Source organism: Chaetodon auriga, chromosome 6 (genome assembly GCF_051107435.1).
Source record: "Chaetodon auriga isolate fChaAug3 chromosome 6, fChaAug3.hap1, whole genome shotgun sequence".
In the NCBI taxonomy this organism is placed as follows: domain Eukaryota; kingdom Metazoa; phylum Chordata; class Actinopteri; order Chaetodontiformes; family Chaetodontidae; genus Chaetodon; species Chaetodon auriga.
Window position 1 is genome coordinate 8,651,444 of NC_135079.1, and position 13,103 is coordinate 8,664,546.

Genomic DNA, 13,103 nt, shown 5'->3' on the forward strand with positions numbered 1-13,103 from the left:
GCCTATATTTATCATCCGAGCATAAAGTTTCAGATTATGGCTAAAGTAAAAATGAGCTGTAAATCAACACTATCTCCTTTATCGCATTTCCTCCCCTGTGTTTTTCTCTCACTTTTTTGACCTTCTCTTTTTAGTTTTGGCTTTACAATGACATTACATCCTATTTTCAATTCATTTAAACATGGCATTATATATTAGTAGTTAGATGCAGGAGTCAGAGAAGGATGAACGTATGTCAGTGCTCCTGACACGACACAGTAATATATCCCATTTAGATTAAGCCAGCCTGACAGGGTGCGAAAGTCAAGGTAAATAAGCAAAGTAGCAGACAAATTTAGGAAGCCTTGCCCTCCACCCAGGAGGTTGCCAGTTCATACGAGCGAGCCATCATCACTTATCACACCAGCTTTTCGGCCACAACGATGGGTCAAGCGTGCTGTTACCAGCCGCCAATACTTTGGCATGCAGTTTAAGCCTCAGGTTACATTTCCTCACTTAGAGGATCAAGAGATCGTCAAGAAGTTTGAGGTGTCGTAGAAGTCGAGCCACGGGAACCACGTTTGAAAAGTTGCTTTAAGACCTTGACAAAAGTAGCGACATAGCAGGGATTCCCTCACATAAATACCAGCTGTGTCAGGGGCATGCTGATATGCAGTCTTCACTACCTCCTACATTAAAGCCGGACTTCACTTGACCCAGGCGAACATATTGCTGTTGAGAAAAGTACTCAGACACCCTGGCTGCTGTTACAGCAGGAGAAGAGGTCTCTTAATCCTTTCATTGTCGGGTTAAAGAGCTGCCCGTCTATAATAAATCTGATTGACTTTTATTTTCCTGTAATAAATAGCATAGGTTGATTATTTTTCCTACCTTGTAGATGAGAGCAAATCAGCGAGGGTCACAACAGTGGTGAGTGAGGAAAAGAAAAAGCACTTTATGGTTAATAGTGAAAGATTTATGCTTTCAAACTCTCATGTGAATGGCTCACTAAAATAGAACCTCTGTCCACCTGACAATTCCTGCATCACAATGCAGCCCTCTTTGAGTTGCCCTCTACCCGTGACCCACTTATTTCATGTGATTGTGTTTCATAAGAGCACACTTCACATGTCCCTCACCAAACTGACAGCTGAGTTATCCTCTCTGCAGATATCAGGTGCCCTGAGTGTTAGCTTTTTAAATTTGTCATGGGGTGTACTGGCAAAGGCTGACACCAGAGACCAGTTGTTTTAAAGGTGCCTTTTAAAGTCAGGTTTTAAAATGTCGATAGTTTATTGAGTTGAACTTGAAGTTTAAAGTCTTTGATAAAACGTGTTTTTTTTTTGTTTTTTTTTTTGATGACCAGGAGTCCACAGCCATGTTTATCATCTGAGGCTTTAGCGCAGTGGCGCTCTGAGCTAAATGCTAAAATTAGCTAACATGCTGTTAAGAAGGTGCAATGTTTACCATGTTGACTCTCCTAGTTTGCTGTGTTAGCATGCTAACAGTCATGCTTAATTAATTAACATCAATATAAAATAAATCTAATTCTAATAAGTCTCATTTGACCAGATATCTGATTGGTATTTGCAGTCCCTGGACAGGTTGACAAAGCAAAAAAAATACAAGTTACAGACTGAAACATACAAGCATTTATCAACATTATATACCAGCAGGAGGAGTTTTAAAGCAGGAGTTATAATTATTGACAAGTACACAGATAATACAGAAATACCCAGAAAAAAAAGTCCTTCTAACTGCTTTCAGCTACATTATTGTGTGTTATAATGATATTTTTTAGTTGTTTAGCTACTGCTTATAAGGGCTAAATTTTCCAAATCCTAGCTGCACTGAATAAAAGAGTATTTTTAGATTTGAAGCATAATATGCCATGACACCACTCTTCACAGAGAGGAGAGATTAAATACAGCCTCTACAGTCTATTCTGGTCATATTTCAGTGGCACATGACTGTCTGTCTGTCTGTCTTAGTGTTATGTAAAGTGATAGGGTTGAGCTCATTGTCCAGTAGGAGACACAGTTACACTGAGACAAAGCGACAGGAATTAACACATAGCCACGGCCACATTTTGTCCAATAGAAAATAATCTCTTGTCACCAAGCAGCGAATAGTTGAAGGTTTAGTGGTCGTAATCCTGGTCTTCATATGTTGATCCTGTGCTGAGATGTCCTGTCATCTGTGTATTTAAATGTGTTGCCTGGGGGGGTCATGTGAGGACAGGCTGGATGTTAAAGCGTGGTGTAAGAAGTGTCCCGGTGGCCTCTCGAGGTTAAAGGCACTGATTTTGGAATCACAACATGCCAGGGTCAAGTCCAACAGGGGACATTTGTTGCGTGTCTCTCTCTCTCCTCATTTCCTGTCAACTTTCTACTGTTTGCCATCTAACAAAGCCAAAAATGCCCCCCACCCCCCATGAAAAAGAAAAAAAGTAGTGTAAGCATGTGAATACATTGTGTATGAAATCTCTTTATAATGGGACAAATGTCTTGAACTGCACTTAAAGGTGTTTCTAGCCACCAAAATGCAATTTAAACAGTTATGAGAGGAAATGTTGCTACTTGTAAATTTAGTCACTGCTGCCCCCCAGTGACTGTCGGGTGCTTTGACACATTGGTTTGCAGTGTTGGCGTCAATCCACAGCAGGGAAAAATTAACTCCTATTTCTCATATGATTCTGTAGATTCAGATTCAGTGAGCAACATTTCTATTGAAATGTTGCGCATGACAATGGAAACTACCAACCACATTTGATGCTTGAGCATGTTTCCTGTGTATTCAGATCGCAGCACCTGATAAACATGACACTAATCAAACTGGTTCAGATCACAGTGAGCCATCTCTGCATTTGTTCAGGCAAACTACTCAACCATCTTTCCAACTTATTTGAGTACTGGCCTTGTTTGCTCAGTAGTTTTAAAGCTTTTCTACCTGTAGTGTGGAACAACACCAGAATGATCCATGTTCCTTTTTTCTGTTTTTGTTTGACTGCCGGACTCACAGTGTCATTTTCTCTTAGGACTCTGAACAAGCGTCTGGACTGCAATCAACAGGTGAGGATTCGATCTATCGTAGATGATAAACATTTAAGCAGTGTTAGAATAGTAAACTGCGGGAACTGAATAGTCTGAGATTCATGAAGTCACTCTTATTTTGTGTTGCTTTTTTCCAGGGTCTTGACAACTGTAAAATTAGTAAGTATCTAATTTGTCATATCGGTAATAAAGTTCAATCAGTATGAGATTTGGTGTTAGAATCATTTCTGCAGGAAAATATAATTTGGATTTGACAGCCATCTGCCCTCACACACAATTTAAATATGTCCCCAACATTTTAATATACACACCCTACCCTAAATGTCAGAAAACTGCTCAGACAATCACACAGTCGTACAAAGACGACTTGCTCCTACCGGCCCAGAATGGGATTCTGAGCATGTGGGAGTCTGGATGGACAAACATGGGCCTGTTTCTGTTGTGACCGTGACGTGGAAAATAAAGGCAGATGGTAAGTAATGCTAGTGCAGCATTATTTATCGTAGCTCACATTTAAAAATGCATCAAAATTTAAAACAGTGATTCATATAAATGGACACTCGCTTTCTATTCACAGCAAGTATATTACAACTTCGTGGATCAGAGATAAATATTCGTGATGAAAGTACAAATCAAAGTATGTGTGTGCAGTTTTCTTACCAAATCAGAGAGCAGCTGAATCCAAAAAATGACAAGGTAAGATTGTAACATATTTATTGAACAGATTCTATTACCGTGGCATACAATATGGACGTTAAAGATTCCACACCTGCAATTTGTTTTTCTTAAGAAGTGGACCTTTTCCTTGGATGGAGTTGTGGTTGAGCCTGGGCACACTTATATGGTGTCAGTTTTTAATTTGCCAGAACCGGAGATTGGAGACTACAGGATCAGAAAGCAAATTACCATCCCAGGTGAGTCACCTCCAGAACCCTGAAGTCTGCACATTTACTATGCAAGACATGTATTATAGTTATATACATTATGAATAAGTTTGCTGTACAGGTATGGATATAAATTACATATATTAGTTCTTTGTTGTTGTGTTTAGTTATAACTACATTGTGTTCTTATATCTCAAAGGATTTGTGCTTTTCAGTCTAGAAAGCATAACACGTGTTAGCAGTCTCAAAAAAAAATGATCAGTTTAATAAAGTGTATTGTAACAATTGCTCTGTTACCAAAATACACTTTTCTTTCACATTTATCTCATGTTGTCACCTGTTGGATATGTCAAAAAGGGATGCACTTTTGCATCTGAAGAGCCCCTTCATGTGTCTTGTCACGGTGCAGACATTTTTCATTCTTATGGGATAATTACCACAAATCACTTTGATTCTACAAACTTTAAAATGTTCTAATCAACTTTCCGTAATATATGACCAGGATGTGAAGACGGGATAATCCAGAAGGCCCAAGTGTGTCTGCAAAATGGTAAAGTTTACATTCTTTACATCTCCTGAGTTTTAATGGTTTAAGAGATCCACGACCAACTAGGCATTGTATTCTTCATGTTTTGTTATTTCAGGTAGTCTATGGGATCCTAACATGACTACTCTTGCGTCTGTGGATAAGGAACATAGAGAGTTATCCATTGTTGTGGTGTTCAAGGCAGCACAGTATTCAGAGAGATACCAAATATCCATCCAGGGCCATGGTTTCTATGACTCACAGAATGTCTCAAAGGTAATTATCCCAAAGCATCATATGTTTACTGCTCATTTAGCATGAAAACTGTCGTGCTGTAGCACACATGATTCTCACAAAATTCTCACTTTGTCATTTCCTTAAACAAATAGGCAAACAGAACATTGCTGAATGTGACGTTTGAGTTTGGTTTGTGGCAGCTCTCCCAGTGTGAGATGGTGTTAATGGTAAGTTCACTTTTGATTTAATGTCCCACCCTGAATAGTTGTTAAACACATGCTACTTGTAGATATATAACATCACCTTATTCTTGTTCTGAAGATACAGCCGTTTTTCACTCGATGCAAGAACAACTGTCACCGCCCCAAGAAAATTTTGGATTACTGTGTGTGTAAGTACGATTTTTGTCATGTAAACTATATATGGCAGATTTTCAACATCCATGTGGTGCAGAGCATAAATCAGTGGTGTCGAACCTTTTTGACCCCTTTAAGTAAAGCAATGTTCACTTCACCTGTTAGACTGTTTGATTTGAAGAAATGTGTGAATATTATTTGTCCTTTTTTTCCTATCCCATTAATCACATTACGGGTCCCTCAGATGAATCTTGAGACACCGCAGGGTTCCTGAGTCTCTTGGGATTCACTGGGATAATAATATGTGAATTCACTTTTTGTATTTTTTGAGATATTCTGCTGATCATCATCATGTTTTTTTTGTTTAAGATCATCCACCACGGACTTTGATTGTGAAGGCATCTGTGGGGCTGCTCGTCATTGGTAGCTGTCTTGCTTATTTACTTTGGAGAACATCTCAAAAAGGTTTGCCTTCTTATAAACACACTGCATTGAATAGAAAACTTGAATTGATGATTCATCAGTGGACTTCACCCTTCTCTCAGATCCTGTGAACTCGTCCTCATCTGCTGCCAAGGAACAACCAGAAACTATTCAAATGCAAGAGAGAAAAAGAGTCCTCATCATCTACTCCCTCGACCACCCTCTATACAGAAACATTGTTCTCCATCTTTGTGCCTTCCTGGCGACCAAATGTGGCACTGAAGTGGTCCTGGATCTACTGGACTCTGCAAGACTGGGATTGTTGGGAACCATCCAGTGGTTGGACTGGCACCGAGAACAAATAGAAAGCTCTTCAGATAAAATACTAATCCTGTGCTCTCGAGGAGTACAAGCCAAATGGAAAGCCATGTGTGGTGACAAACAGGTTTTTCTGAGAGAGGATGCCCTCTCACCTGTAGGCGACATGCTCAGTCCAGCCCTCAGCCTCATGGTCCCCCATTTTATCCGATCTGCATCGTTTGAAAAGTACATAGTGGCTTACTTTGATGATGTTTGTTCTGAAGAAGACGTTCCTTCACCTTTCAACATTACAGTACGATACAAACTGATGAAACAATTTGAGGAGCTCGTTTTCAGGATCCTGGACAGTGAGAAGTACAAACCAGGCAGAGTGAATCACATTGAAGGGCTCTCAGAGGACGAATACTACCACTGTGTGTCAGGCAGAGCCCTCCGGGATGCCATAGAGGCTTTTCATGCATACCAGCTGGAGCATCCACAGTGGTTTGAAGATGAATTACTGGAAAGCTCACATTTGGAAGTTGAGGAGACGTCAGCTGAGATCAGTAATGATGCAAGAACAGTCGTGTGAGAATGTGTAGCCAGTTTGATATAATCGCATTAGTGTTTTGCAGGATCTACGAACGTCCTCTCCACTGTTCGAAATTTTCAAAAGCCGTCCATCAATTATTCAATTTGATGCAATTTGAAATTTTATGATCATAAGAGCAACACAAAGAAACCCAGAGATAAATCACAGGTGGATACAAACTGTTATTAAACTCATATTGGTCATGAAACACAAGCCATTAGCTGATCCAGGTCATGGAGATCCAAGGAGGGATGAATTATGGGTAACTGGACTTGATTGTAGAAACTTGAAAATGACACATTAGCTGATGTTTTGCCAAAGGATGAAGAAGACTTGGGTGGATCAGTGTCTCCAACCAGTTACCAGATTTCAAAGTGAATTTTTTTCCAAAAAGGAAATACGTGAACACGTAATACACATTCATGGATTTTGTATTTTGCCATATACAGTATCTGATTGTCTTTGTAGTATTTTTGTATATTGCATCACTGTTAAATATCACATGCTTTCACTCAGGAGACAATTCCAGAGTACTTTAGACCACAGAGATCTGTGCTTGATTCTTGTGGGCTGTGTAAACAGTGTCTGGGTCAAAGTTCAACCTCCTGAGCAAAGTTTCCAGCATTTTTGGTGCACCGGAGAAGGTAAGCACCAGCTCCTGTTTGTGGGACGCCATAATTCTTTATAGTGAGCTGATTGAATGTAATGTGCTGTGTACAGAGCATGTTAGAAATGAGTTAATGTACACAGTTCCTTTAGATTGTTGCAGCTTTTTCAGATGGGTTTTCATTGTAATTTGTGCTGATGTGTCTCTGATCCACTCAGACTCATGGATGAGATAGTAGATTAAAGCCACTGTTAGACTTGCAATGCTGGCTCAAAAACACTTGTAAAGCATAAAATCAAATGTTTTGGCTTTCGGCCTCATATAACTTACAACGTAAAAACATTTACGCAAACAATCTTTGGCACTTAAACACAATGAAGTAGAAAAAACAAATAAGAAGACTGACCCCTGTTGTGGAATGTGGGTGTCAGTTTCTGAGAGAGGGCCCAAAAAAGGGGGGATGGGAATTTGTCCCAACTAACTGGAGCAAAGAAAATCCTCACAATGGTGGAATTGGACTTGCGCCTTGCAGTGACAGACAACACACTGCAGGGTGTGATGCAACTGGGGAGCCTGTTTGACTTTCCCTTCGAGAAGCTGAGGTAATGTTCATTGTTTTGATTTTGACACATCATGTGTGACCTATAGAGCTCTTTCTCAAAGACTGGTCCACCAGAAAAGATTGAGACATTACGGTGTTCTTCTGTGGTTTAACGTCGTGAGATAGTAATTTCTGAATGTATGTTGGACAGGGGACATGAAGGCAGGTTGTTTTTTCCTCCTTTAAGCATTTAACCATAATCAACCAGTTAGAAAGTAAATGCTTTTATCTCTCAATATGAAGATTGTTCCCTGAGGAGGAGGAACTCTGGTGGAGAGACCATAGCCTTTGGTAGATCAATCTGCAAGAATCAGGCTGCAACAATGAAAGAAACATGAATGGCACAAGGTGATTAGAATAAAAGCATCACTTAACACCGTTTTTCCCATTTAAGTTTAAAAACTCTGAATATTTTCAGGGTTTCTGGACAGAATGAGGATGCTGAAGAGAGCCTGTGCACTCATCCTGAGAAGAGGAATTACAACTTATAAGAGCAGATTGTGCAAAAATGGTAAATACATCCTCTCATTATACAGTACATCCCTAACAATTTAAAGTATAATGTACACACAGTTTGAACAAATTGATAATGATGATTATGAACCTCTTCTCTTAGACAGCCTCTTCAGAGTTCATCCATCTGTATCACAGGCACTGGCAGAAAACAAACCAGTGGTCGCACTAGAGAGCACCATTATCACACATGGCATGCCCTATCCACACAACCTGAGGTACCCGGGTCACCTTCAAAAGTCAGTCACCTCTGGTACCAGCTGCTCATAGTTGTTTTAACCATTTGTAACCATTAATGTTTTAATGCAGCACAGCAAAGGAGGTGGAGGCCATTGTGAGAGCTGAAGGAGCCACCCCAGCCACGGTGGGAGTGATCGAGGGTGAAGTCCGTGTTGGTCTGTCGTCAGAGGAGCTTGACCACCTCGCTCGCTGCCAGAGCTCCCTGAAGGTGTCCCGTCGCGATCTGCCCTACGTCATCAGCAAAGTGAGGCTGCAACACACTCACACACATACAACACAAAGCTTAAAATAATCTCAGGGTCTCGTCCACTTCGACTGCATGAGTCTGTCATTCGTGATGGCGCTTTGGATGCTGTCCTGTTCTTTTCTCAGGGGCTCTCTGGGGGAACAACAGTGTCAGCCACTATGATAGCAGCACATCGAGCTGGCATCCCTGTGTTCGTCACGGGAGGCATTGGAGGAGTTCACAGAGACGGAGAGAACAGTAAGCAAACCTTGATGGGAACTACTCACCTGACTTTAACACATGCTGACAGTAACTTATTATTGCTAACAAACCGTGAAAACAGACACACTGACTGGATGGTTTTGGCCTCCTTTCACATGGAAACTGAGCAATCCTGTCGTCACGTGTATCAGCTAAGTTATTATTTGATGATAAAGACCGTGAGCAGAGATGAGAGTGCTTATGGAGTCACATATGTGATCCAGAGGAGGCCATATAAAGGCCAAGCCCACCTGATGGAAGCCCTCAATGTGTAAGGACAACAGGACTGTTTGGAAGTATCATCTTAACTCCTTATTTGGTGACTGTTATGTAAATGAAGGCTCACCATTAGTCACCACTGAGTCAGTGATTATTCCTCCAGGTCTGGACGTCAGCGCAGATCTGACAGAGCTCGGCAGGACTCCCATTGCAGTGATTTCTGCTGGCGTCAAGTCTATTCTGGACATCGGCCGCACCCTCGAGTTCCTTGTAAGAATACTGAGATCATTTTTCGTGTTGATGAGTCATGAGTCATGTTATCACTGCACAATGACAGATGTGATACAGTGTTTGTCATGATTGTGTGCTTTATTCAGCCAAAAAAGTGTTAGCAATCTTTTATGTATCACCTGACTTGTGGTTGGTGTACCGCAGATTTCCTTTTTGTTTCCTTTTTTTATTTTTTTTTGTTAAATTGGCAAAACCGAAACATAACACGTGGTTAAAGGAAGACAAAGGTGTTATAACACATCACAAAGACTTGAGGATAGGACATAAGTGCAAGGTGGGATGGATAGGGTGCTGTCCTGTCCTGTCACGTGTGGAGGCTGATGAAGATTTCCTTTTATTGTACAAAATGTATGTGCAAAAGATGATAAACAATCAATACATTTGATAGAAGGAAAGTGAAGAATATGTTTTGGACTTATAAAATGAATGAATGCATTAATCAAAAGAAGCAGATAGATGTTTGGCACATCTCTGTTTAATTGGGACTCTTATGTGTTTCTATTATGTATCTGTAATTAGGAGACGCAGGGTGTCTGTGTAGCCACTTATGGAGCGTTGAAGAATTTCCCGGCCTTCTTCTCTCCACAAAGCGGATTCACTTCTCCATACCAAGTCTGCAACCCTGAGGAGGCTGCAAAACTCATTGGTATATCAGCGTTTTGTCTCCTCAACACTGATAGCATGCTTGACCCGAAACACACAGAGGTTATGAGTGTGGATCTGTTTTTGTATCATTCAGCAAGCCGTCTGTCACTGGGTCTCCAAAGTGGTGTCCTGCTAGCAGTGCCCATCCCAGAGGAGCATGCAGCAGCCGGGCAGCAGATAGAGGAAGCCATCCAGGCTGCAGTGACAGAGGCAAGGTACAGAAAGTCTCTGTGGCTCGTCGTCTATTGTGAATCAAATGGAGAGTTAATCTTAGCAGAAACAAGTGATCACTTTCTGTTCTCTTTTTTGATTTCCTCAGTACTAAAGGTATAACAGGAAGAGATGTGACGCCGTTCATTCTTCAAAAGGTCAATGATCTGACTAAAGGAAAGTCCCTTCAGGCCAGTATCCTGCTGAGAATCTGAATTGCTGAGAGCTGAAGCAGAAAACAACATAGCAAATTTTTTGTCTAAAAAAAAAAATGTATTGATAACTTTGCTGTCTCATAGGCCAGATAATGTCACAGTGCCGCAGCCTCTTAGGTGAATAAAATGTCCTTAACCTTGTTGTGTTCTTAGACATTGCTCTGATTCATAACAATGCTAAAGTTGGCAGTCAGATAGCGTGCGCACTGTCAAAACAAATGAATGAGAGTGGGTTAAAGGACAAAACTCAACCACATGGGAAACAGTCATCAGACTCAGAATCAGATATTGTGAGTATAAAAACTTGATGAACTTCTCAGTCTATAGTCAAATATTGGCACAACACAGTACCCATAATGCTGTTCTTTTCCAGGTTGTCATCGGAGGAATAAATGTTGATTTTATTGCTAAAGGAAAAGCAAAAACACTTATTGTAAGTAACAGTATTTATTCACGCTACTCCAGATCATGTAAGGCATATCATGTAGTGTCTAATTACTTTTTCCTCTCCTCCAGTTTGGACAGACAAACCCAGGAAGTGTCTGCCAGTCATTTGGTGGAGTAGGTCGGAACATTGCTGGTGAGTTTTTATCAGCTCATGTTCATGCACGTGTTTTCACCTGTAGTTTCAATCTGATGGTCTCTCACTCACTTCTTTGATGCTGTCCATCAAGACTCTCTGAGCCGATTAGGCCGTAGACCCCTGTTCATCTCAGCTACTGGCGCTGATTCGCTCAGTGATGCAGTGTTTAACTATTGTAAACATATGGTAGGTGAACATCAGCAGTCGTTTTTACCAAGCACGATGATAATCCATGTTGCTTAAATATGTAATTGTTAAGTTTTTGACTTTTTTCTTATATCTATAAGAACACAAGTGGAGTGGCCAGACTAGAAGAGCAGAGCACAGCTACTTACTGTGTTGTTATCGCTGAGAGTGGAGAAATGAGTCTTGGACTGGGAGACATGGACATTCATCAGCAAATCACAGAGAAATATGTAAGTTCTAATGACAAAGTTATTCATGTTTAGCTTTTTTTTTTTTTTACTCTAACTATTGCATATCTTCTTAAAGGTGTCACAGTTTGAGAAGCAGCTCTCATCAGCCACCCTCGTGTGCCTCGATGGAAACATTCCCGTCTCCACCATCGACTATGTTTGTTCCGTTGCCTCTAAACACAACATCAATGGTAAACACATGGAGGAGGTCAGCAAATGATAATGAATGGTGGTGAACTGATGCTCTCCTGGATTTTAACATCATGTGTGTCACAGTTTGGTATGAGCCCACAGATTCCGACAAGGCGTGTAAGCCTTTCCTCTCTGATGCCTGGAAGTCTCTGTCCTATTCATCCCCAAACCTGGCAGAGCTGTGCACCATGAATAAAACACTTGGATTCCCAACACCTGAAGGTAAACTGTATTAGTAATTAATGGTTCAGCTGTGGGTTTGTTTTTCTCTCTTTGTGTTTTTACTCCCTCATGCTCTCAAACACATATTTCCCCTCACAGTTGTTACAGTTAGTTTTCATGTGAAAAATGCAAATAGTGTGATAGTGTCTGAGGATGTGGTTTTGTCTTGTGCGTTGGCAGTGCTGCCGAGCTCTCTTGACGAGGTGCTGAGTGTTGCTGTGGCTCTCTCACGCCCCCTTCTGGAGCATCTTCACTGTCTGGTGGTGACTCTGGGGGCAAATGGAGTGTTGGTGTGCGGAGAGCATGATGCTGGCTCGGTCAACCTGCAGCCAAGAAAAGAGAAGAGGGTAAGGGCAGCGTATAATTCAATTGATAGCGATCCTAATGACAGTGAAAGTGAAGATGTTTACTGCACCTGTGTTTGCAGAGGAGGCAGCGTTGTGCTCTTCACTACCCAGCACTGACTGTGACAGCAGAGGAGACAGTGAATGTGTCAGGAGCAGGAGACAGGTACTAAAAATTTACTCTACCTTTTTTCTCTTCCCTGTAACATTTTCCAAGCTTCCTTTTCTTTAATTTCATTCACTTTTCATTTCCCATAAACTTTTTCTCTTCCTGTCCCTGTCTGTCATCTGCCTCTGTCTGCAGTCTGGCAGGTGCCTTAATGGCTGGGATTCTCCAGCAGCGAGACACAGACAGCTGTGTTCGGATGGGGATCCTGGCTGCACGGCTGTCCCTGGTGTCACCGCATCCCATCGCCCCCGCGCTCACCTTAGATTCAGTGGATCCCAGCAAAGTTCAGGCTCAGTGCTGGCCCAAACCCAGCTTCATGTGGATTGATTGATTTTGAAACATTACTGGATGTGTGAAGATTAGGTCTGTTTGCATTGAGTTGTTTAATATGTTGCTCAGTATTTTATCATTTTAGTTTTTATTCTTGTTAAGCCTTCCTGTAACATAGTGATCAAGTGAATAAATTCAAGAAGACTTGTTTTACCAAAACCATTGAATCCAATCTTATTTTGTTCTACAATAACTGATATCTTACAAAATTTAAAAAAAAAACAACAACACTTTTTTAAACTTTAAGTTCATAATTACAAATCCTTGAAAATAAATTAGAAATTATATAATAAATTCTTATATAATGAGGCATTATAACAAGGCATCCTGGTGTTTTGATTTCTTATAATAAAGAATGGTTATATTTAACATCAGTGATGCATGAAGTACTCAAGTCCTTTTATGAAGCAAAATACTGAATTACAAAAGTCGTGCATGCACGTAAAAGAACATAAGTGTAATCAAAAAC

General features: G+C 40.8%; 2 protein-coding genes across 2 annotated transcripts; both read left to right on the forward strand.

Moving 5' to 3' along the window:
* Positions 1–2,951: 2,951 nt before the first annotated feature.
* On the forward strand, positions 2,952–7,470 carry LOC143321945 (interleukin-17 receptor A). The gene is made up of 11 exons (XM_076732708.1): positions 2,952–3,050; positions 3,170–3,191; positions 3,361–3,504; positions 3,610–3,728; positions 3,823–3,946; positions 4,419–4,466; positions 4,561–4,718; positions 4,832–4,906; positions 5,001–5,070; positions 5,405–5,500; positions 5,581–7,470. The coding sequence occupies exons 1-11, from the start codon at positions 2,952–2,954 to the stop codon at positions 6,348–6,350; spliced, it is 1,725 nt and encodes a 574-aa protein (XP_076588823.1). The 3' UTR covers positions 6,351–7,470.
* Positions 7,471–7,544: 74 nt separating this feature from the next.
* LOC143321944 (uncharacterized) lies at positions 7,545–12,735 on the forward strand. Its single transcript, XM_076732707.1, has 19 exons — positions 7,545–7,906; positions 7,977–8,069; positions 8,175–8,289; positions 8,381–8,555; positions 8,684–8,795; positions 9,181–9,287; positions 9,828–9,954; positions 10,048–10,168; positions 10,273–10,358; positions 10,532–10,668; positions 10,752–10,811; positions 10,895–10,958; positions 11,053–11,147; positions 11,249–11,377; positions 11,454–11,568; positions 11,654–11,791; positions 11,972–12,138; positions 12,219–12,301; positions 12,440–12,735. Exons 1-19 carry the CDS (start codon positions 7,897–7,899, stop codon positions 12,633–12,635), a joined length of 2,130 nt encoding a protein of 709 aa, XP_076588822.1. The 5' UTR covers positions 7,545–7,896; the 3' UTR covers positions 12,636–12,735.
* The last annotated feature ends 368 nt before the right edge of the window (positions 12,736–13,103 follow it).

Coding starts and splice junctions, on each gene's coding strand:
- LOC143321945 (XM_076732708.1), top strand. CDS start 2,952: ATGATCCATGTTCCTTTTTTCTGTTTTTGTTTGACTGCCGGACTCACA. Junction 3,729..3,822: donor TGAATCCAAAAAATGACAAG/GTAAGATTGTAA, acceptor GTTTTTCTTAAG/AAGTGGACCTTTTCCTTGGA. Junction 5,501..5,580: donor TTGGAGAACATCTCAAAAAG/GTTTGCCTTCTT, acceptor CCCTTCTCTCAG/ATCCTGTGAACTCGTCCTCA.
- LOC143321944 (XM_076732707.1), top strand. Junction 10,359..10,531: donor AGGAAAGTCCCTTCAGGCCA/GTATCCTGCTGA, acceptor TTGTGTTCTTAG/ACATTGCTCTGATTCATAAC. Junction 12,139..12,218: donor AGCCAAGAAAAGAGAAGAGG/GTAAGGGCAGCG, acceptor CTGTGTTTGCAG/AGGAGGCAGCGTTGTGCTCT.